The sequence below is a fragment of the Onychomys torridus genome, chromosome 1 (genome assembly GCF_903995425.1).
Source record: "Onychomys torridus chromosome 1, mOncTor1.1, whole genome shotgun sequence".
Lineage (NCBI taxonomy): Eukaryota > Metazoa > Chordata > Mammalia > Rodentia > Cricetidae > Onychomys > Onychomys torridus.
Genome location: NC_050443.1, coordinates 34669774 through 34695080, shown reverse-complemented (window position 1 = coordinate 34695080; position 25307 = coordinate 34669774). Strand labels below are relative to the sequence as shown.

At 40.7% G+C, this 25307-nt stretch overlaps 1 protein-coding gene across 1 annotated transcript in view; it reads right to left on the bottom strand.

Moving 5' to 3' along the window:
- Nell1 (neural EGFL like 1) overlaps nucleotides 1–25307 on the bottom strand; it is an 846309-nt gene that overhangs the window by 746525 nt on the left and 74477 nt on the right. The window contains exon 3 of the mRNA XM_036206955.1: nucleotides 15372–15522. Within this exon, the coding sequence (XP_036062848.1) occupies nucleotides 15372–15522 (151 nt within the window). The remainder of the gene's footprint in view (nucleotides 1–15371; nucleotides 15523–25307) is intronic.

The window sequence follows — 25307 nt, the reverse complement described above, 5'->3', positions numbered from 1 at the left end:
GTCTCATATATGAGACATTGTAAACAAATCAACATAACTAATAAATGATCTTTTAAGATTATTATATAAAATCAATTTTAAGGGCTGAAGATATGGCTCAGAGGTTAAGAGCACTTCCAGAGATCCTGAGTTCAATTCCCAGCAACCACATGGTGGCTCACAACCATTTGTAATGAGATCTGGTGCCGTCTTCTGGCTTGCAGTCATTCATGCTGTGTACATAATAAATAAGTAAATCTTTAAAAAATTCTTTTTAAATTAAAAAAAAATCAATTTTATTATATGAAGGCCATGAGTAACCATAAGATTAAATTCCAAAAACAACTCCATTTACAATAGCATCAAAAATACTTCAGGGGCAGGAGAGCTAGCTCAACAGGTAAAGCACTGGGTTCAGTTCCCACCATCCAGTTGGTAGCTAACAACCATCTGTATCTTTAGTTCCTGGAAATCCAATGCCCTCTTCTAGCCTCCACAGGCACCTAACAAATGTGGTGCAGAAACATACATTCAGCCAAAACATTCATACATGTGAAATAAAAATAAGTAAACCCTTTTTAAAAAAGAAATACTTAGGAATTAATTTTTTAATCAGGAAAAACTGATTCTCTAAAAGTTACAAAAAAAAAAAATCTTTAAGTTAAAAAAAAAAGCCCTAAAAAGCTACCCCATATTCTTGAATCAATTGTTTGATATTGTCAGGATAGCAAGACAACCCAAAGTTGACTCATAAATTGAACGTAATTCCTATCAAAGTCTCAGGTGATTTTTTGCAGAAAGTCTCAGGCTAGTCCTCATGCTCATATGGACATTCAAGGAGAGTAGAAGAATCAAGCAATCTTGAAAAAAAAAAAAGAATGAAGCTGGTTCTTCAGCCTTCCAGCTACCAAACTTACAGCAAAGCTTCAACTATCAGGACATTATTGTCATGATGATCAAAACATCAGTGAAATGGAGTAAGAGGCCAGGAATAAATCCTCACAGTTATGCTTAATTTATCTTCAACAGGGATGCTAAAGTAATTCACTGGAGGCGGAGCCACAAATGACATTGGGACAACTGATGTCCCTGAGCAAAGTGTGATGTCAAACCCCATCATCCACCATCCAAAGAAATTAACTTAAAATATATCCAAAGTGGAGCAGGAATAAATACTTTTGTGTTGTAGCCACTGGTAAGGAGCATATGACCCTGTTAATTTCACCCACACTCCTATAAGAAAATCCTAATTGATTTATTATGTTACAAAGTTAAAGAGGGATATGTAAGGTGCAGATGGTTGGGAAGAGAAGGGGTTAACAGAAGTAAGGGGAAGCCAAGAGAGGATAAAAGGGATGAATGTGATTGAAATACATTATGTATGTGTATGAAAACATCTCAATTAAACTCATAGCTACATACAATTAACATACACTAATAAAAACATTTAAAACGTCAAAGAGCTAAATGTAAGAGGCAAGCCTACAAAAGAAATCCTGAAAGTGAGTCTAAGTGCCCTTGGCTCAGACTGTGCTTTCTGAGCTATGACACCAAAAGCACAAGCAATAAAAAGAAACTGGTCATTATCAAACTTTAAAATTCTGTGCCTCAAAGATATCACCACAGAAACAAAAATAATACAATCCACAGATTGGGGGGGAAGGGATGTCATATGTCTGACTAGAGATTTGTATCCACAACAATAAAGACCTATTATAAATCAATTACAAAAAAGCAAATGGCCCAATTAGAATTGAGCGAGTGATCCAAATAGACATCTCTCCAAAGATATACAAATGGCCAATCAGAACACGAAAAGAAACTCAACATCATTTACCATCAGGCAAATGTGGTCCTAAAACATAACAGAGACCATGTCATGCCCATTCAAATGGCTACAATCAAAGAGAAGGGTAATGACCAGTTTGGACAAGGATATGGAAAAACTGTCATACACTTCTGGTGGCAGTGTAAAGGGTACAGCCACTTTTTTTAAAAGGTATTTTACTTTATATACGTGAATGTTCTGTCTGCATGCACGCACACACACACACACACACACACACACACACACACACATACACACACACACACATCATGTGTGTGCAACGCCAAAGGGGGCCAGAAGAGGGCATTAGATGCTGGAACTGGAGTTACAGACCATCATGGGTAACTGTGTGGTTCTGGGAATCAAATCCTGGTCTTCTGGAAAAGCAGCCAGTGCTCAGAGATGCTCTTAGTTACAGTGTATGAGTTTCTCATGAAGTTGAACGTAGTCTCCACCTAAGCCAGAAGGTTCACTCCTCAATTTAAATCGAAGACAATGGAAACAAAAAACTTGCATGAGAATGTTCACAGCAGCAGCATTCAGAAGAGCTGGTTCAAATCCCACCAATAAATGGATAGACGAAAACTGCTAACTTCAAACAGTGCACTAGAAAAGAATGAATTGCTGACACACACTATCACATGAATGAACTTTAGAAACATCGTTCTAAGTGAATCTACCCAATCAGGGACCATGTGGAATATGGTTTTGTTTTATGCAATGAACTAAATAGGCAAATCTATACATAGAGAGTAGACAAGAGGTGTAGGAGAGATTTTTTTTGGGGGGGGGATTGAGAATGGCAGCTGAGTGATGTGGGGTTGCTGTGTGTGGTGAGGGTTTCCTGGAAATATTGTGTGATCAATACACAACTTTGAGAATTACTGAAAGCTACATTATGAAAATGAAAACTAAGACTTTAATGATACCCATTATATCCCAGTTTCAGCCACCTAGCTAGTTAATCCTCATAAGTGTACCATTAGCATCACATAAGTAGAACTGTAGAAGGAATGTGGTGTCTCACTTGCCCACCAATGATCCATTCATCACATGCCTGGACACCTTGATACTGGAAAAGAAGAGCCCCAAGTTCATGCTCCTACTATTATACACCTGGTCAAATGGGCTATTGATGATTTGTGGCTTCTCTGGGAGGGAGAGTCAGTTTTCTTTAAGGGCAAGGCCCCTGGTAGATAGACCATGCTCCAGTAGATGGCTCCACACCCATGGGCACACATTAGAATCAGTGAGGTACAAAAAGGAAAAAGGGCACAAAATTGAAAGGGTATTGGGTAGATCTAGGGGGAATTAGGAGGATTGGGAGTAAATACCATCAGAATACATTATATACATGCATAAAAATCTCTAAAAATACAATATTAAAAAATGTCCATTGCCCCTCTAGATGTCATTCTAATATATAATGATAACAACCTGGAAAAATGATAAAAGATTATTACTTGGTAAAGACTATATCCTTCAGGGAGACTACTATAGGTGGGGAGGAATCCATTCCTAAATATTCAGTACTATATATTCTTCTTGGTTTTATCATGGGTTGAGTCTCTATCATACGTAGATTCTAATCTTTGTAAGGGTAGAAATCAGGTCTTCTGTGTTCCCCATGGCCACTGCGATAGAAATTTGCCTGTGAATCCATCCTTGTTTGCTTTACATATACTAAGCAAATGAAGAAGAGGAAACCATAAAATCCAGAGGGGGTCTCTTCGCTATTCCTTCACACTTGTTTTGTTTAGTTGATACCTGAGGCTTCCTATTACTGTGATAAATGATGGTGGACTCTCAGCTCTTTCGAGATCTGCTATGGATATAAGAGAAGAAACACAGCATTGAGGAACTCTGGGGCTGTTAAAGTTATTCTTTAAGACCTTTCCTAAGAGAAACACATTTTAATCCAAAAAGAGAAACAAGCAGCTAAATTTCCTAGATATAACAAGAAAGAAAAGATTTATCTATTGAGAAATGACAATTCAACATGTACTGTCCTCTGTGGTTCTAGAGCAATTGTCCTGACTAGACTCTTGCCTTCATCACAAGGACAAGGCAACAGCTCTCCAGACACACAATGGCTGACATCACAGGGCTGGAACACCAGCCCACATGCATCTTGCCTGCTGGGAAACTCTGCTCTGTGTTTGTTGATAAGCAGTTGAAGACATAGATCCAGTCTTAGGTATTTGTTTGTCCCTGCTACCAAGGAGACTCTCACATTCCCTCCCCATAAAGTCAGAGAGAGACAAGAAAGGACCCAGCATTTCTGTGCTCAGAAAGCTGAGAATTGGTTTGACACCCAAACTTCAGCACACAGTGCACCTTGGAATTACCAATATCTCTCACAGACACACAAGTCACCTTGTGTGGCCTTAGCTATTGTTCATAATATTGACAAAATTAAGCCAAAGGAAACCAGAGTACACTACAAACTCCTTGAGGCTGAGAACAGACTTAACCACTAAAAACAGACAGATCAACTGGTGGAACTAGAGAGATGGATCAGCTGCTCTTCAAAGGACCCAAGTTCAGTTCCTGGCACACATGTCAGGTGCTTCCAACTACCTGCAACTACAGCTCCAGAAAATCCAAAATGACCTTCTGGCCTCCCAGATACTGTAATCACTCACACAAACCCCACACTCAGATATACACATATAAAATTAAAAATAAGAATAGCCCAACTGTCCCCTCAGGCCTAGCTCCAGACACATGGCTTGACAAGCAGCTTTGCCTAAGTGTAGCTCTGACTCTTCCTCAAAGAAGCTTCTTTTTGAGCAGATGGAGACCATCACCGAAAAAAAATGTATCAAAATACAAAGAACAATTGACTATGGGGTGTCTGTCCCCAGCTGATATATATACAGCAGTGTAGGCTCAAGAAACATCATAGAAGAGGTAAGAGAAAGATTGTGAGAGCCAGAGGTCAAGGATTCAGGCATGCAAGATAGCAGAATATAGAACCAACTTACAGCAATCAATAGCATGTCCATCCACCACCAACACACACACTGAAAAAGAGATCATGGACACACTCCCATTCACAATAGCCTCAAAGAAAATAAAATACTGAGGAATAAACCTAGCCAAGGAGATGAAAGACCTCTACAATGGAAACTTTAAACCTGAGGAAAGAGATAAAGAGACCAGAAAATGGAAAAATATCCCATGCTCATGGATTGATAGAATTAATATTGTATAATAAATATAATATTATATTTTGTGTTCATGTAACACATATCGAGATGTTATATGAAATTATCAATATATGCAGATATACACGATTGCTGGATATATAAAAATTTTTAAAAACAGCAAAAGCAAAAATTACACTCTAAAAAAAATTGGGTTATGGAACCCCCACCTATCACTGCCCCAGTTGTAGGCCAGCAGAGAAGATTCCTGCGGGCAGGCTTCCCCAACAACTCCCTCCATTAGACCCTGCAGTCTACAAGACCCACTCTCTACCTCAAACCCACCTATCCCCCTATGACCTCAGCAGCTTCCTGAGACACAGAATCTGACAGCTCTTATTGGACCAAGAGGTGAGTGACTCTTCTCTCACCTAGAGAGCCCTGCCTCTAGGACCCAGGCTCTGGGACACAATCCATGCCCCAGAACCCCCACCCATCACTGACCCAGTTGTAGGCCAGCAGAGAAGATTCCTACAGGCAGGCTTCCCCACCATCATCCCCATCAGATCTGCAGTCTACAAGAGCCACTCCCTACCCCAAACCCACCCGCCCCCCTGAGGTCTCAGAGGCTTCCTGAGACAAAGAATCTGCCAGCTCTGATTAAACCAAGAGGTGAGTGACTCTTCTCTCAACCAGAGTCTTACCTCTAGAACCTAGACACTGGGGAACAACCTGCATCCCCCAACCCCCATCCATTGCTGACCTAGATGCAGGCCAGCAGAGGAGACTCCTGTGGGCAGGCTTCCCCAAAACAGACTCTGTAGTCTACAAGACCCACTCACTACCCCAAACCTACTCATCCCCCTATGACTTCAGCAGCTCCCTGAGACAGAGGATCCACTAGCTCCAATTAGAACAAGAACTACAATTGGACCAAGAGTGGCCCCTTAAGACACAAACATGTAGATGTAACCAGCTTGTTAAATAAGAAACACAGAACCAATTGCAGAGTTAAAAACCACGAGGTCAGAGCAAGAGTGGAAAACCTTACCCTTCACTGCTTCTGCTGTTCTTCCTCTCCACAAGAGAGCTACCTCTGTGTGTCCTATCTTTTTTATAGATTTTCTGTTCTGTTTTCTCATTGGTTGTAAACCCAGCCACATGACCTCCTCATCACTGCCTGTTTGTACAGACCTCCAGGTCTTCTATGGTTGGTACTGAGATTAAAGGCATGTGTCTGCCATGCTGGCTGTGTCCTTGAACACACAGAGATCTACCTAGCTCTGCCTCCCAAGTGCTGGGATTAAAGGCGTGCACCACTACCACCCAGCTTCTGCTCTGGCTTGCTCTGACCTCAAGGCAACTTTATTAACATACAAATAAAATCACATTTCAATACAAATAAAATATCACTATACAAACACAGCAAACACAGATTGGACCAAGAACAGTTCCCTAAGACACAAATACCACTTGCACCTATTGGAGGAAGAGATGGGCAGATGCCAGTGCAAAAAATACATACAACAACAAAAAACAATATGGCACCACCAGAACCCAGCAGTTCTACAACAGCAAGACCTGAACATCACAATGTAGAAGAAGCAGAAGAAAGCGAGCTTAAAAATAACTTTATGAAGATGATAGAGTCCTTTAAAGAGAAAATGAAAAATTCCTTTAAAGAAACTGAGAAAAAGACAAACAAAAAATTGGAAGAAATCAATAAATCCCTTAAAGAAAGCCAAGAAAAAGCAATTAAACAGGTGAAGGAAACAGTTAAAGACTTGAAAATTGAAATAGAAGCGATGAAGAAGACACAAATTGAGGGAATACTGGAAATCGAAAATCTGAGTAAACAAACAGGAACTACAGATGCAAGTATAACCAACAGAATATAAGAGATAGAATAGAGAATATCTGGCATGGAGTATACATTAGAGAAAAATAGCTTCATCAGTCAAAGGAAACACCAAAGCCAAAAAAAGTCCTAACAAAACATCCAGGAAATTTTGGCCACCATGAAAAGGCCAAACCTAAGAATAGTAGGGATAGAAGAAGAAGAATAACAACTCAAAGACACAGAAAATATATTCAACAAAATCATAGAAGAAAACTTTCCCAATTTAAAGAAGGAAATACCTATGAAGACACAAGAAGCTTATAGAACACCAAATAGACTAGTCCATCCAAAAAAATTCCCCTCACCACATAATAATCAAACCACTAAACATACAGAATAAAGATAGAATATTAAGAGCAGCAAAGGAAAAAAGGCCAAGTGACTTACAAAGGAAGACCCATCAGAAAACACCTGACTCCTCAATGGAGACTCTGAAAGCCAAAAGGTCCTAGACAGACATAATGCAGACACTAAGAGACCACAGATGCCAGCGCAGACTACTATACCCAGAAAAACTTTCAATCACCATAGATGGAGTGCACGACATTCCAAGACAAAATCATATTTAAACAATACCTATCCACAAATCCAGTTCTACAGAAAGAACTAGAAGAAAAAAATCCAACCTAAAGAAGTTAGATACACTCATGAAAACATAGGTAATAGATAACCCCACAGCAAAAACAAAATCCCAAAGAAGGGAAATACACACACACTACCACTGAAAGATAAAAGAAATGAACAATCACTGGTCATTAATATCCCTTAATATCACTGGACTCAATTCATCTACAAAAAAGATACAAGCTAACAGAATGGATACAAAAGCAGGATCCATCCTTCTGCTGCATACAAGAAACACACCTCAACTTCAAAGACAGACACTACCTCAGAGTAAAAGGCTGGGAAAAGACTTTCCAATCAAATGGACTTAAGAAGCAAGCTGATACAAGTTTCTTAATATCTAACAAAATAGACTTCAAATTAAAATCAATCAAAAGAGATCAGGAAGGACATTACATATTCATCACTGGAAAAATCCACCAAGATGAACATTTATACCCCAAATACAAGGGCCCCCTCATATTTAAAAGAAACATTACTAAAGTTTAAATTACACATCAAACCCCATAAACTAGTAGTGGGAGATTTCAACACCCCACTCTCAGGAATGAAGAAGTCTGTCAGACAGAAATTAAACAGAAATAAGGTATCTAACAGATATTATGACTCAAATGGACTTGATATCTATAGAACATTCCACCCTAACACACACACACACACAAAATGTACCTTCTTCTCAGCACTCCATGGAAACCTCTCTAAAATCAATCACATACTTAATCACAAAATTAATCTCATCAGATACAAAAAAATTGGAATAACTTCCTGTATTTTATCAGACCACCATGTCTTAAAGTTAGATTTCAACAACAAAAATTACAGAAAGCCTACAATCTCATGGAAACAGAACAATGCTCAACTAAATCAGCAATCAAGGAAGAAATAAATAAAGAAATTAAAGGCTTCCTAGATTCAATGAAAATGAATGTACAACATATCCAAACATATGGGATACAATGAAACTAGTACTAAGAGGAAAATTCATAGCACTAAATGCCCACATAAGAAAGTTGGAGAAATTTTACACTAGCGACTTAAAAGCACACCTTAAAGCTCTAAAACAAAAGGAAGCAAATTCATCCAGGGAAAATAGATGCCAGGAAATAATCAAATTGAGGGCTGAAATAAATAAAATAGGAACAAAGAGAAGAATACAAAGAATCAATAAAACAAAGAGTTGGTTCTTTGAAAAAATCAACAAGATAGACAAGCCCTTATCACTCTAACCAAATGGCAAAGAGAGAACATCCAAATTAACAAAATCAGAAATGAAAAGGGAAACATAACAACAAACAACAAGTAAATTCAGAGAATCATCAGATCATACTTCAAAAACTTATACACCACAAAATTGGAAAATCTAAAATAAATGGATAATTTTTAATAGGCACCACATACCAAAATTAAATCAAGACCAGATAAAAATTTAAATATATCTATCATCCCTAAGGAATGAAAACAAGTCATTAAAAGTCTCACAACCAAAAAGAACCCAAGGTCAGATGGTTTCAGACAGAATTCTACCAGAAATTCAAAGAAGAGCTACTACCGATACTCTTCAAATTGTTCCACACAATAGAAACAGAAGGAACATTACTAAACTCATTTTATGAGGCTACAGTTGCCCTGATATCCAAACCACACAAAGATGCAACAAGAAGAGAATTACAAACCAACACTGATGCAAAAATATTCAATAAAATACTGGCAAACCAAATCCAGGAACAAATCAAAAAATTATCCACCATGACCAAATAGGCTTCATCCCAGAGATGCAAGGATGGTTCAACATATGAAAATCTTCCCAAAATAATACACCATAAAAACAAACTGAAAGAGAAAAAAACATATGATCATCTCATTAGATGCTGAAAAGGTCTTTGACAAAATCCAACACTTCTTCATGATAAAGGACTTGGAGAGGTCAGGAATACAAGGAACATACCTAAACATAATAAAGGCAATTTATAGCAAGCTGACAGCCAACATCAAATTACATAGCGAGAAACTCAAAGCAATTACACTAAATTCAGAAATGAGATAGGACTGTCCACTCTCCCCACATCTATTCAATATAGTACTCAAAGTTCTAGCTAGAGCAATAAGACAACAACAGCAGATCGAAGGGACACAAATCAGAAAGGAAGAAGTCAAACTTTTGCTATTTACAGATGATATGATAGTATACATAAGTGACCATAAAAATTCTACCAGGGAACTTCTACAGCTGATAAACACTTTCAGTAATATGGCAATATACAAGATTAACTAAAAAAAAAAAAAGTAGCTTTTCTATATACAAATGATAAACAGGCTAAGAAAGAAATCAGAGAAACATCACCCTTTACAATAGCTACAAATAAGATAAAATACTTTGGGGTTACTCTAACCAAGCAAGTGAAATACCTGTATGACAAGAACTTTAAGTCTCTGAAGAAAGAAATTGAAGATGTCAGAAAATGGAAAGATCTCCCATGCTCGCAGATAGGTAGGATTAACATAGTAAAAATGGCAATCTTACCAAAAGCAATCTACAGATTCAATGCAATCTCCACCAAAATCCCAACACAATTCTTCACAGATGTGGAAAGAAAAATACTCAACTTCATATGAAAAAAAATAATAACCAGGGTAGCTAAAAAAAATCCTGTACAATAAAGCCACCTCTGGAAGCATTACCATCCCTGATCTCAAGCTCTACTATAGAGATATAGTAATAAAAATAGCTTGATATTAGCACAATAACCAACATGTGGACTAACAGAATTGAATTGAAGACCCTGACATTAACCCACACACCTATGAACATCTGATTTTTGTCAAAAAAGCCAAAACTGAACAATGGAAAAAATAAAGCATCTTCAACAAACGATGCTGGCATGACTGGATGACAACATGTAGAAGATTGCAAATAGATCATATCTATCACCATGTACAAAACTCAAGTCCAAGTGGATCAAAGACTTCAACATAAATCCAGCTACACTGAACCTGATAGAAGAGAAAGTAGGAAGTAGTCTTGAATGCCTTGGCACAGGAGACCACTTCCTAAATAAAACACCAGTAGCACAGACACTGAGAGCAACAATTAATAATTGGGACCTCCTAAAACTAAGAAGCTTCTGTAAGGCAAAGGACACAATAAATAAAACAAAATGACAGCCAACATGGAAAAAGACCTTCATCAACCCCACATCTTACAGATCTCCAAAATATATAAAGAATTCAAAAATCTAGAAATCAAAATATTGAACAATCCAATTTAAAAAATGGGCTGCAGAGCTAAACAGAGAATTCTCAACAGAAGAATCTCAAATGGTCAAAACATATTTAAGGAATTGCTCAACATCCTTAGTCATGAGGGGAAATGCAAATCCAAATGGCTCTTAGATACCACCTTACACCTGTCAGAATGGCTAAGATCAATAACACTGATAACAGTTTATGTTGGAGAGGATGCAGAGAAAGGGGAACACTCCTCCACTGTTGGTGGGAGTGCAAACTTGTACAGCCATTTTGGAGATCAGTATAGTGGTTTCTCAGAAAATTGGAAATCAATCTACCTAAAGACCCAGCTATATCATCCTTGGGTATATACCCAAGGAATGCTCAATCATACCACTAGGACACATGTTCAATTATATTCATGGCAGCATTATTTGTAATAGCCAGAACCTGGAAACAACCTAGATGCCCCTCAACCAAAGAATGAATAAAGAAAATGTGGTACATATACACAATGAAGTACTACTCAGCAGTAAAAAACAATGACATAAAATTTGCAGGCAAATGGATGGAACTAGAAAATATCATCCTGAATGAGGACAAACATGGTATGTACTCACTCTAAGTGGATACTAGATGTAAAGCAAAGGATAACCAGACTACAACCCACAGCCCCAGAGAAGCTAGTTTATAAGGAGGACTCCAAGAGGGACACATGGATCTCCCTGGGAAGGGGAAATAGATGAGATCTCCATGAGTAAACTGGGGATGAGGAAGGGCAATGGAGGGTAGGGGATGAAGGATGAGAACACAAGGGAATGGGATGGTGGACCTGGAACAGGGATGAAGTTGGAGAATAATGAAAGAGATACCATGATAGAGGAAGACATCATGTGGATAGAGATAAACCGGGTGCTATAGAAGTTCCCAGGAATCAACAAGGATGACCCCAACATAGACTACTACCAATAGTGGAGACAGTGCCTGAACTGGCTTACCCCAGTAATCACTTTGGTTAATACTCTGTCATCATAAAGCCTTCATCCAGTAACTGATGAAAGCAAATGCAGAGATCCACAGCCAAGCACCAGGCCAAGCTCCAGCAATTCAGTCAAAGAAAGAGAAGAGGGATTCTATAAGCAAGGGGCTTCATGATCATGATGGAAAAACCTACAGAGACAACCAAACAAAACTAGTGGGAACTCATGAACTTTAGACCAACAGCTGTGGAGCCTCCATGGGACTGGACTAGGCCTTCTGCATGAGGGAGATGGTTGTGTAGCTTGATTTGCTTAAGGGGCCCCCTAGGGGCGGAGCTGATTTTTTTGGAGCCCACTAGCTATTGTGGGACACCTTGCACAGCTCAACTGAATGTACCAGGCTCTGTTGACTCCCAATAGGGGGCCTTACCTTATCAGAGGAGGGAATGAACAGCTGGGGGGGGGGGAGGCTGGGTGTGGAAGGAGGGAAGAGAGGGAGAAATATGTGGTTGCTATGTTAAATGAATAAAAAATTCTTAATAATAAAAAAAAGCAGAAGAAAAATGGGCTATGGATCTGAACAGAGAATTCTCAAAAGAAGAATTTAGAGTGCTGAGAGTAGGAGAAATAGTTTTCCCTAAGGATGATTCCCAATTGATTATCTAATACCAATACATACAAGCGACACTAGATGGACTAAGTAGGTTGTGTTTATACATTTAAGTGTATATGTGTGTGTGTGTGCGCACGTGCATGTGTGTGTGCGCGCGTGCGTGAGTGTGTGCGCGCGTGCGTGAGTGTGTGTGTGTGTGCATGGTGTGTGTGTGTGTGTGTGTGTGTAACAGTAGTAATTAAAGGAAAAGAGGTCATGATTTCAAAAGGGAACAAGTGGATAGAGTATGGGAGGGATTAGAGGGAAGGAAAGGAAGGGGAAAATATTATATATATATGGATATATATATATATATGGGTATAAGGAGGAACTGGAGTGGATATGGCTGAGATATGTTTTATGAAATTCTCAAAGAATTAATAAAATTAAAAATCTATACTATTAAAAAATAAATAGGTAAAATAAAAATTTCTTAATGTTAGACTACTGATCCACTGATACTACAAGTGCACAAGAAAGCACCTCATGCTTCTGCCAAGCTGGTTTTCACACTGGCGTCCTCCCCCCATAGAAATAAAGACACTGCATGCCCTAATTTCCTCACCTCTGTGACCTGACACACAGCACCCCCACTGGAGGATACCCTTTCCCTTCCCTGCTGGGTTCTGCTGCTCAGGGCCATCCCTGTACCCACTTGCCCTAACTACTGGCCGTGGTCAGTGCACTCGGCACTTGACAAGATTATGAAAGTCACACCCTGCTTGGTGCCAGCATTTGGTTAGCAGTAACTACTTTTTAGCTTTTTGTGTGGTCATGCTTTGACATCTCAAGGATTTGTAAATCCTTGGAATATTTTAATTACCCAAAAAAATTTGCTGCCCTCTCTGGAAAAAAAAAGGAAGTCCCTTCTGAAATGCTTTCCACAGGGCAAAGGGGATGAAGCTTCTACTGACATTTTTAAAGGTTTGGTTTACCGAGCCAGCATTACTTTGAACTTTCTCAGACTTAAAGTCCTCTGTGAAAGGAATTGAACACCATGAAAGCAGGGAGTGTTCTCTCCTCACTTCACTACATAGGGGGGGGGGGGCGCTTCTCATATAATATATCCTGATCATGGTTTCTCCTCCCTCTACCCAGTTCCTCCCCACATCCCCACACATCTCGATTCACACCCCCTTCTGTCTCTCATTAGAAAACAAATAGGGTGCTAAGGGATAATAATAAAATAAAACATGATAAGATAAACCAAAACTAACATATCAGAATAGGACAAAACAAACAGATGGAAAAAGAGTCCAAGAAAATGCACAGGAAACAGATACAGACACAGACACCCACTTGTTCACACATTCAGGAATCCCATAGGAACACTAAACTAGAAGCTACACTATCCACGCAAAGGACTTATGGTGGAGAGAGAGAGAGAGAGGGAGGGAGAGAGAGAGAGAATTGTGTGTGTGTGTGTGTGTGTGTGTATGTGTAATTACATATATACATAAGTTTTTTGAAAGCCCTTACATGACATCATGACACAAGGAGCCTCCAAATACGTTGTTGAGTTCATTTTCTGTTGGCCAACTACTGTGGACATGCAGCCTAACCTTAAGAGTGGTGTGTTTTCCCAGTGAAACTTCCTTGGAGAAAAAATGAATTTTTCATTTGCAAGTGTTTATCAATTGGAGACAGTTTCTAGGTTAGGAATGGGGCATGTGTCCACTTCTCCTTTCAGCTCTAGGACCCCATCTGGTGCAGATCTGCAGGTCCTGTGCATGCTGCCTCAGTTTCTGTTCATCCTTTTGCATGGGCATCAATCATGTTGATTTAGAGGGCCTTGTTTCCCTGGTGTTCTCCATACCCTCTGGCTCTTACACTCTCCCTCTTCCACAGGGTTCCCTGAACCCTGGATGGAGGGATTTGATGGAAACATCAAGTTGAGTGTTCTTAAACTGAAAACTCATACCTCTGGAGATTCGCATCTAAGGTCTCCAGATGAAACTAAGCTCTTGCTGTGACCAAGCTTATCCTCACCTCTGTATTACACACCTTACTGAGTACTCCAAATGCTCATTCCCTTGCCCAGGGATTCTGCTATGACTCCACCCTTACCCATCAGCCTGATCCTTTTTCAATTCCAAGAACCTCCTTCCTGTTCAGACTGTCAAGCAGTACCTCACTTTTTAAAATGTATTTATATGTGTATAAGTATGTGGGACTGTGCATGCCACAGCATAGGTGAGGAAGTCAGATAGCAGCTTGTGGGGAGCTAACTCTCTCCTTCCACCATGTGGGACCAGGGATCAAACTGAAGCTGTCAGGCCTGACAGCAGGTGCGCACTGAGCCATCTCACCACATTCACTGTTTTTCTTTATATAACCATCCTGTTCTCTGGAGCCTTCCTTGGCTACAGCAACCCTGTAAAGGACTAGTCCTGCCTACTCTGATTTCTTCAAGACAAGCTTCTATCACTGCCTCCACAAAGCACCTTTGTGCTCCTGTGTCCATGCTCTCACTAGCTTCTCTCAGAGTAAACATGGAAATAGCCCCCTCTATGTCCCCATGTCGAGGACAGTTTCCATGGAAACACAAGAGAGGCTTTACAGGAAGTTGTTAAATACAGATGATTAACATGTCTAATGACATAAATATGCTAGGTAGACTGTGGTTTTGCACAAATTAAGTGAACTAGAAGATAGACAAGACAGACTTTGTGAGTAGTCTTTGAAGACTAAGTACACAATCATTTTGCCCATAATAAATTCTTACTGGGAAGCAAATTCATGTTCAGCAGAACTAGACCTCAGGTGTCTGTTTCCATGTGGTCCCTATCTCTAGACTCCAAGGCATCTTATATACTCCTTTCCTTCCAAATAGATTTTTTTTTAAGTGTAAAGAGCTGTCTTCACCAGTCATGGTGGCACACACTTATATTTCCAGAACAGAAGGCAGAGGCAGGCGGATCACCAAAAATTCAAGGGCAGTCCAGTCTATACAGAAAATTTCAAATCAGCAAAGTGTATATAATGAGACTCTCTCAAAAAAACCAATTAATTAAAATACAAAAGTGTTTCCTACCTGTGTTCCAGCTCCCGGATGGACAGTATCACCCCTGAGGTGGATGGCTTCTGCTGCACTGTGGCCAAAAAGGTGAATTCACTCTTATTCCGGAACAACTGGATCAGCTTCTCACTCACATGAGGGGCTGAGTGGATCTCTCTCTGTACATCTAGGGGTCAAAAAGGAGGCGCAGGAGAAGCAGGGTGTAGGTGAAGAGGAGAAATACAGAAAATGGGAGCATGGGAAGAAAAAGAAAAAGGGGTCAAGTTACAAGTGGAACACTTAAGGGTCCAGACTGCTTTTCATCTACTCTTCTGTCAATAGCTTTCATTTTCCAGCGCCATTCATCACCCCACACAGCTACAGTGATTCAACAAAAACCCCAGCAATGCTATCTCTGTCACCATGCCCACTTGTCACTTTGACAAGTCACAATAGGCCAGACAGTGTTTTTATGACATAAATTTTGATGGGATAATGAGCAATTTGGTCTTCTGAAAAAATCGATCAAGTCACTATAAATAAAGTTGGAGGTTGTCAGGTAAGGAGGTCCTGAGAGTCAGAGAATCTCAGACCTGGATAACTAATAACCCAAGGATAACCCTCAATTCTATGTTCCTCGGCTTCCTTCTATCCAACATGGATCTGTCCTTGCCTTGTACTTACAAAGGTATAGTAATAATGATGCCAGACAACTCTGCCTCTGCTTAAAGAATAACGATAGTACATACTACTGATATGTAACTGTGCTTGAATAACTCTGTGAACATGATGCATTACATTCCTTATGAAATATTCACTAAGGTTGAGACCCTCTGCAGGGCCTAGAGGTTCTTGAACCAGTTAATCCTGTGTCTGCTGAGGAGTCTCCATCTCCAGCAGCAGCACACGGAGACAGGGGCGGCCTCCTCACAACACTCATGTCACACTCATCTCCCAGCACCAGAACTGGTCACCAAAGGACCAAAACTGGGAAGACATTGCAGAGGAAGGCATGGAAGTGTCCAAAGTCATTTGGCAAAACACGGCATTGTATAATTTTGGCTTCTTTGTCAAAAGTCCATGGGAGGCCTGCCATTTTCTGAGTAGAAACAGAGGAGGAGTGGAAAGGGGAGATACAGGAAAAATGGTGGAGAAGGACTGGGAAGAGAGAAGGAATGGGAAACTGCAGTCAGGGTGTAAAATAAATAAATAAATAACTTTTTTAAAAGATATTCAGCTCTAATAATCTTCAGCCAGAGGACCAGGATGCCTGATACTAGATAGTGTTTTCTAGACATGACAGGAAAGTTCTACCCATAAAATCTCAATAATATAGCTACATGAACAAGACCTGCATAATGACAATACCAGTTTGACATGCCAGTGTGGTCGGGGGAAGTTTCACAAGGCTCACCCCTAGATAAAGAGCTCTGGGGACGGGAGAATCAGTGTTCTGCAGGGATGAGCCCCCTGGTAAGTTATCCAATCCCACGTGGTTAATCCTAAACACATGAACATTGAGCAACACTAAATGGACTCAGTAAATACAAGCACACACACACACACACACACACACACACACACACACACACCTACATATATGTGTCTGTGTGTGTAACAATAATAATTTAAAGAAGTCATGAATTTGAGAAGGTATGTGAGCAACATGGGAAATTGTAAATACAGTACTCATTAATGAAATTCTCAAAAAAACCAACAAATTTTAGACTTTAAAAAAATATGAAAAAAAGAGGCCATGAATTTAAATGATAGCAAGAAGGGGTATATGGGAGGGTTTAGGATGCGGAAAGAGGAAGGGGGGATGATGCAAATGTATTATAATTTTTAAAAAGAAAAGAAATAATTTTTAACTGTATATTTGGTGTATCTTCTTGTATCCTGCCATTCTCTTCTGACTATTGGTTATTTCTCCAAGTGAAAGGGACCAGCACAGATCACAAAACTTCAACATCTATGTAAACCACATTACAACCTTGTCTAAGACCTTGATGTACATTAAAAACTAAATTGTGATATTTAAAAAGAAAAGCCCTGGGACGATTGGCCAATGCTAACATGTGCATGGAGGAATGGACCAGGTGACCTCTCACAGCCCTTCCCAGCTTAGCGTCTGATTCATCCAGTCTCTGTTGCACATAAGAAGAGCACAGTTTCTCCAGCTGAAGAAGGCTGGCCTATGAATGGTAGAAAATAAGGAGTCCCATCACAGAGAGGTCATCCACCAGCAAAAGCTTGCCACTCACCTTTCTACCAAGCGAAGTCTTCAGTGTTTTATCATTAAGTGCCGTACTGGCTGAGACCAGAGAAAACCACTTAAAGAGTGTTTCTATGGGGGTCTGGAGTGGATGGCTCAGTGGTTAAGAGCATTTGCTGTTCTTACAGAGGACCTGGGTTTGATTTGCAGCGCCCACGTGGCAGCTAAGAACTGCTTGTAATTCCAATACCAGGAGATCCTAGGCCCACTTCTGGCTTCCATGGATACTGTGTTCACATAGAGCACAGACATGTAGACAAAACACCCATACACATAAAATAAAAATACTAAGTCTTAGGAAGGAAAAAATGCTTCCATGTCTTCTACAGAATTACTCCTGAACACTTCCTGAGACATCTTCTAATTTGACTAACATAGGAACAACTTATTTTACAAATTAGAGAATATTGGAAAGATTTTGTTAACTTTATTTTTTATCATTAGTGCTAAGCAAAATCCTAGACTTATTGCCAGAAAAAAATAAAAAGACTCCTAAGATGAGCTTGTCTGCTTTCTTTTGTCCTTCTCTGTTCATTAATTAGGAGTCAGAAGATCGGGAGCCTGGAGAGCTCCTTCCACATGCCAAGTGTGGGCCCACTGGAAAGAGGCTGTAGTCAGTCAACACTGCCTGCTGTGGGCGGAAAGCACACACATCTCCCTGTCATGCTGGCCATAGTGTGCTCAGCTCGCTCTCTCTCTCTTGCCTTTGGGTGTCTAGCCCCTGACCAAACCTCCATAAAAGCCTCCATATTAAAACCCACAACTGAAAGCTTTTCTTAAGCAACAACTTCCTATACACAATCCCTTATTTAATACATCCTTCCAGACGACTAGTCACCGTTTTAACCTTCTATAGTTACAAGACTCTCACTCTCTGACCCAGCCCTCAAACACCCTGATTTCCAGTCTTCATAAATGTGACATCCAGTTCCTCCAGCCAAACACTGGAAAACGCCCTTGGTTCTCCATGTCCAATCCTAGAGCAGGCCACATGACTCTCACGTCTGGAATTTATCCTCTGTTCCCCAAGTTCCCTTTCACAGTTCATGTCCAGGTCACTCTCATCCTCCCTTGGGACACTCTCAGTTGAGCTCTAGCTAGTCCCCCATTGCCATGCCTTCTTTTCCCCACCTTGCACACAGCAGCCAAATGCTCTTTTTAAAACATACATTGGGATTCTGATAGGCTCCTGTTAACATTCTGCAGAGGCTTCTCACTGATCATGGGATAAAATCCAGTTCCATTACGATGCCAGTGAAATCACCCATGGACAGATCTGAGGCACCTTCCACCCGATCTCACTCACCCATCTTCATCCATTGGAGGAACACGCCCTTGCCTCACATCTTTGCCTCTACCCTCTTCCCAGGGAGCTCTGTGCACACTTGGACCCTCCTCCTTGAACTCTCACTGCAACCCCTGAGCCATGAGTGAGGGCTGCCCAGGGATGTCCCTCTTCCCACCACTCTGAGTATCTCCTCCGTATGACTTGTCGTCACACAGATTATGATCAGTTCATTATCTCCTTATGTAACAACCACAGTCCCTGTGTTATTTACTTTCTCTCCCTGAAAGACTGCAGGCTCCTTGATAGCTATTTGTTTGTAGCCTGACCCCCATTCTTTATGCCTGACACAAAGAAGACATCCAATTTAGATATACTGATTGCTTCATTTATTTTCCTTACTTATATTTTCACTTTAAATAACTACATTTACTGCACTCAGAAAATATGCAAAACCAGGAGGTAAATTGATCTTTCTCAAATGCCAGTGGATATCTGGTTTTTAAAAATGGCATTTGGAGCCAAGCACCCTCTTCTGCAGAGGACACCCTTGAACAGTCGAAACTGGCTCTACCAGTCTTTCCTGGCTCACCCAACCTTGAAGGTTGAGCAATTCACATCCTAGATTTCACATGTCTCCTCATAAATGATTGGCATATTGAAGTAAAAAGACCCAGCAGCATCTACCAGAGGAAAACACAAGAAGGCCCGGTTGGACACATGGAGACATCACATGTAGTCTCACCGCTGTGAGGGAAGCACTTACCAGAATTCAGAGGAAACAAACCAAAGTGAACCTGCTTCCCACTGCATAGAGGCCAGAACATCAGAGATGGTGTCACATCACTGAGGCTGCTCTGAGTTTGGCAGATGACTACTGGGTGGCCTCAGACAAGACACTTCTCTTTGAACCGCATAATCAAGTGCTAAAGATCAAGGGATCAAATTATATGATGCCTTAGCCTCAACATCTTCTCATTATTGTTAACTAATTTATTCCACCCTAGACATATAGCAAAAGAGGGTATTTTTCTATCTACAAAGCACCCAGATTCTATAATTGTTCTTCTTTGTTCAATTTCCAAATTAATATTTAAAGTTTTCAGTTCCTCACATACTGGTGTGTCACCTCCTCTGCAGAAGCCGACTTCTTCCCAGAGCTAAAAGAGCAATGAGTGAAAATGAATTAATGAGACCTGTAGCAAATGTTGTACTGCCATGTTCTACCACTTTGATGCATGTTCATGGTGTTCCTTCAGAATATTCCATCTATGAGAGGGAACAAGAAAAATGTATGTGTTGGATCAAGTTCATAGGAAGTGTGAAACGTAGATATCAACTGAGAGATCTGTGAAACATGTTCAGTCATAGACCAAATAAACAGAATGAAAGTGCTGAGCACAGGCAAGAAGGGGGATGAAGGGCTGATGCCTTCTTCGGGTTTCTGGTACTGTACTCACATGTACACACACACACACACACACACACACACACACACACACACACACACACATGGGGGGAGAGATTCATTCACATACCACATATGTTTAAATATAAAAATTTTTTTTTTGTTTTTGTTTTTAAGAAAGCTATTAATGTTATGAAGGACACTGGGCTAGGAGGCCATTGCACGAAGATGCCAAGTCAGCTTATCCTACAGAACACGTTCCTAACTGTGTGACATCTGCTGTTTGTCATCTTGGGGTCCTAGTGTCTATGTCAGTGGAAAGAGACAAGTCCCATCACATGCCCATAGCTGAGCACTCCACAATCACCCAGGAAACACTGAATGAATGAGGCAAGAATCCCTTATGAGGCAAATGCCCTCAGGTAAAGAAACTGGGTAAGCCTAGGTCAAGAGTCAAGGTACAGAAGAATAACCAGCATGGCAGTCATCAACAATGACCATCATGCTCCCTAGCAGTCACCCACCCTGCTTACCTGTCACCCCTTCTCTTTTCCACTCTGCCACTACCCCTGCATTGGAGTACTGCAAGCCCCGCCGCCCTTCCTCCAGGGCACAGCACTCCCACACTGCTGTTCCCACCTGTAGCAGCTTTTTCAGGAACCAGCCACCTCTGACTATCTCAGGCCAGCTGAGTCCCTGCATTCTGTCCTCACTGTACTTATGTGTGCAATCATTTTTCCATGTGACCAACTTATTAACTATTATCTTCCTCTACTGTAGCTCCCATGAGAAACTGTTTACCAATGTGTACCCAAACCTACTACTACAGTGCCTGGCACACACCTGGTAGAGATCCAATTACTTGATTAATAAAGGCGATCTGGATGGCAAACTCCTGAGTAAAACATAAGGAAGGGAGTGAGCAACACACACATAACCCCAACCTGTTGAATGCACTCCAATAGTAAGCTACCAAAGGAACAATAAATCTGGATGAGCATCACAACCCTTCCAATAGGGAATGGAGCCTAGGGAACCCTTATGACACATGACACTAATAAATTTTTAGAATTACTATTTGACTCAATCAAAAGACATCTCAGTGCCCCCATAATTCCACTAATGAGAGAGGATGTGCAAGGCAGCTGAGCTCTCCTTACATGTTTGATGAAATCAGCAAGAAAAATCAACACAGCCCAACCTCTGTTGCAAGACATCAACTAACTTTTTAGACTGCCTCTCTACACTGCCTGAATCAACCCTTTCATCCCCATCACTCCATCCTGACTCAGAAGCTTTCTTTAACATGATTAAGATTTTATTATTTAACAAAAAACTATCTAACATTAGGGAATGAATTATGGTATAGACACCTAATGTAAAATTATATGTGGTAATATCAAATGATATACTGAGATGATGAGATAATGAAGGAAATGTCTAACCAATCCTGTCCAACAGTTACCAAAATGATCCAGGTGTGGTGAGGCATGTCTGTATTTCCAGAACTTACTTGAGGTAGAGACAGGAAGACTGCACAAGTTTGAGATCAGTCTAAGCTACATAGTAAGTTCAAAGCCAGCCTAAGTTGAGTCATAGTAAGACCTTGTCTCAAAACTCCCAAGACATGGAGATCTTGGTTAATGTTAGAATGCTTGGCTGGACTATGCAAAGCCTTTGGTACAATTCATAGGACCACATATGCTACATAATCACATTCACAAAGTAAAATCAAATGTACACAGAATCTATTCAGTTATTCACACAGACAGTAGCATGGTCTTCAGGCAACACTAACCATTGGGGGTGATAAGTAAACTGTTATTTTTTTCTTTCCATGTGACAGAATTTCTGAACTTTCTCTGGAAGTTATTGTAAGAAAAAAACACATCAAATAAACAAGAAAAACAAGAAAGGAATGCTACAAAAGAAAAAAACAAAACACTAGTCCCTCTACTGTCTATCATAGTCATGAGCATCCTTAAGTCATGAAACAGCAGGTGATCCCCAAGCTCAGCCCAGACTTGACCTCTATGCAGACCCTCCTCTCCTTGAAGGGAAGGACCAGTCAGCTCTAAACAGCCTGATGGGATATTTAAACTAAAATAGGACACTCAGCCCTTGACACCCAGACCCTATGTCCACCTGTACCAGATAGTTCAGGAAAATAGCAATAACTTGTCAGCAAGCTCCATCAAACATGGTTTTAATCTGTTCTGTCAAGAGCCCAAGTGTCAAGCAGATGTGCCTACTGCATGGAAATATGTAGCTCTGCACATAGGAAGACACTGGACTTGAGCAAGAATGCTGCCTCCTGTGAGGTTTTCTGTCTGCATTCTTTAAAAGATAGAAAGACATCTTCATCCTGGAGCTTTGTTAAGTACCCACCCATGCATCCATTCACTCTCTTGTTCCCCATTTAAATACCTTTATTGAACACTCCTCTGACTTAAGGCAAGTGGAATAATATGCATCTCCACAAGGTGTAAGGCTGACTCCAATGGTGCATACCCTTCGGGGGCAATATAGGGTAGTGGCTAACAGCTCAGGAGCTAGGTCAACTGTCTGCTAGAGATCTCATATGTGTGTGGGCACTCATGTGTGTTTGTGTGTGTGTGTGTGTGTGTGTGTGTGTGTGTGTGTGTGTGTATTATGTTTGATATTGGACATTAAACCCAGGTCTGCACACATTCTAGACAAACAATCTATCACTAAAACACCTCCACAGAACTTTCCTTCCATTTTCTTTTAAGACCAGGTTCACCATTAAATTGCCTGTGCTGGCCTTGAACTTGTGATTCTCATGCTTTAGCCTCCTGAGTAGCAGGGATTACAGACCTGCTATGACCACCATACCCAGCTGAGATTCCAGGTTTATCTAACAGATGTGTAGCCTTGGGCCAGTTAAGCTCTCTGTACATCAGATCCCCTCATCCCCCAAACAAGAGTAAATTGCATGTACCCCATGGAGACAGTACAACTTGACAATTAAATTAAGTAGTTGATTTTAACCCTCAAGATAGAGTCTCTCCATAAAAAGCACACCTGGGATGAAAGTCCAGATCCTGTAGGCTATGAAAAGAACCGAACTACATTCATAGCCAGAATTGTTGCTGAGCTGAAGCAAAGACCACGCTTGTAGCTAGGTATGGCTGTCAGCCAGTGGGAGAGCAGAAGGCAGGTGAACGGGTGTTGCTGGCTATGGTTTATGGCAGGCTTAACAGCCCGTACCAACTCTCATTTGCTTACAAAAAAATGGGAAGAGTGAATGGGGTTTCTAGCCACTGCAGTGTAGGTCAAGGCAGCCAGCACGCAGACAGTATTGAATTTTCACGTTTTGCTAAGGATTTTAGATGAATTCTAATAATTCTTCAAAGCATCCCAATGATGTCAGTGCTCTTATATCATCCCATGGGTGAGGTGCGGAGCGTGATGCAGAAGCCTTTTGCGGAGCAGGTAGAATTCAAGTCTGATGCACTTCAGGCCAACCTCAGGAGACCACTGCCCATCTTCTCAGACATACCAGGATCTGGCTCCCAGCTCTGCCCTGTACACTATAGAAAGCTCAGCTTCCATTCTCCATTCTGAAGTGGCCTTGTGTGTAGCAGGATGGTGATATCCTGCTGTCTTGGGGTATTTATTATTTTGAAGAGGAACTATGACCACAGCAACTCCTATAAAGGAAACATTTAATTGGGGTAGCTAGCTTACAGTTCAGAGGTTCAGTCTATTATCATCATGACAGGGAGCGTGGTGGCATGCAGGAAGACATGGTGCTGGTTCAATAGCTGAGAATCCTACATTTTGCAGGATTTAGGAATTTGACTGAGACACTGGGTAGTAACTTGAGCATAGGAAACCTCAAAGCCCACCCCTACGGTGATCCATTTCTTCCAACAAGGCCATACCCACTTGAATAAAACCACACCTCCTAATTAGTGCCACTTTCTATGAGATTATGGGGATAATCACATTCAAACTACCACACCTGCCTTTCAGATTTCTGTAATAAAGAAATGAAAGAATGCGTCCATGGGTGGTGCCATCCCTAAGGAATTTTCTGAGGTGTGTGCAAAGGAGAATGGAAAAGTTACACACCTAGGCCCAAGCAGGACAGTTTCCCAAGTGTCTCTGTAGACATGCACGACATATTCCCTGACTGTAAAAACCACTGCATGAGCAATAAGAGACTCACTATAGAGAGAACAAATGCCTGACCCAAAGAAACGAAAGGATTTAATCAAGATGCCATCTCCAGTAGGCAGCAAAGATGTGTGTACTGACTAAATCAGAAGATCTTACTGTGCATAGCTTCCCTGACCCCAGACCACTGCATGTCATTAAACCTCCCTTCACACCCACGCCAGGATCAGCCTCCTCCGAGATCTTCAGCTACCATGTCCTGAGGATGCACCCATGAGCTTGCATTAAAAGTTTGGATCGGTGGCTGATCTAATTATAATTAATCCCCATTTGTGCACAGTCCTAATTTTAGTCATGAAAGAGACTTTTTAAACACTGCATTGGCCTTGACCTCACTACATCTTTTCAATGTCAATATTAAACAGTAGGACATCGTGTTTTACAGCTAAGCTCTCCAATCCATGATTGTTCATTATAAATCATTTTTTACATGTTGCTTCAAATGCTGTTTTTGGTTTTTGGTTTTTGGTTTGCTTTTTTTTTTTTTTGAGAATAAAAATCTGCCTGCATTGAAATTCAGGGTGATTTTAATATGCAAGCCTCCTACAGAGATGATGTCTCATTTTAATTATTGTTTCGGTTTAATGGGTTTTCATTAAATTAGAGAATGGAACAATTACTAGGGTGAACAGCTCATGTTTTAGAGGTAAGTTCCTGGGACTCTGGGGCAAGAAGACAGTTGTGACACACATAAGCAAAAAACTGAGCCCTGAGAGATAAACTTGTACCTGACTAATGGAAGACAGAGCAGGTGATTTCCTCGCCCAGCTCCAAGCTGAGCCCCTCTCAGTGCTACACAAA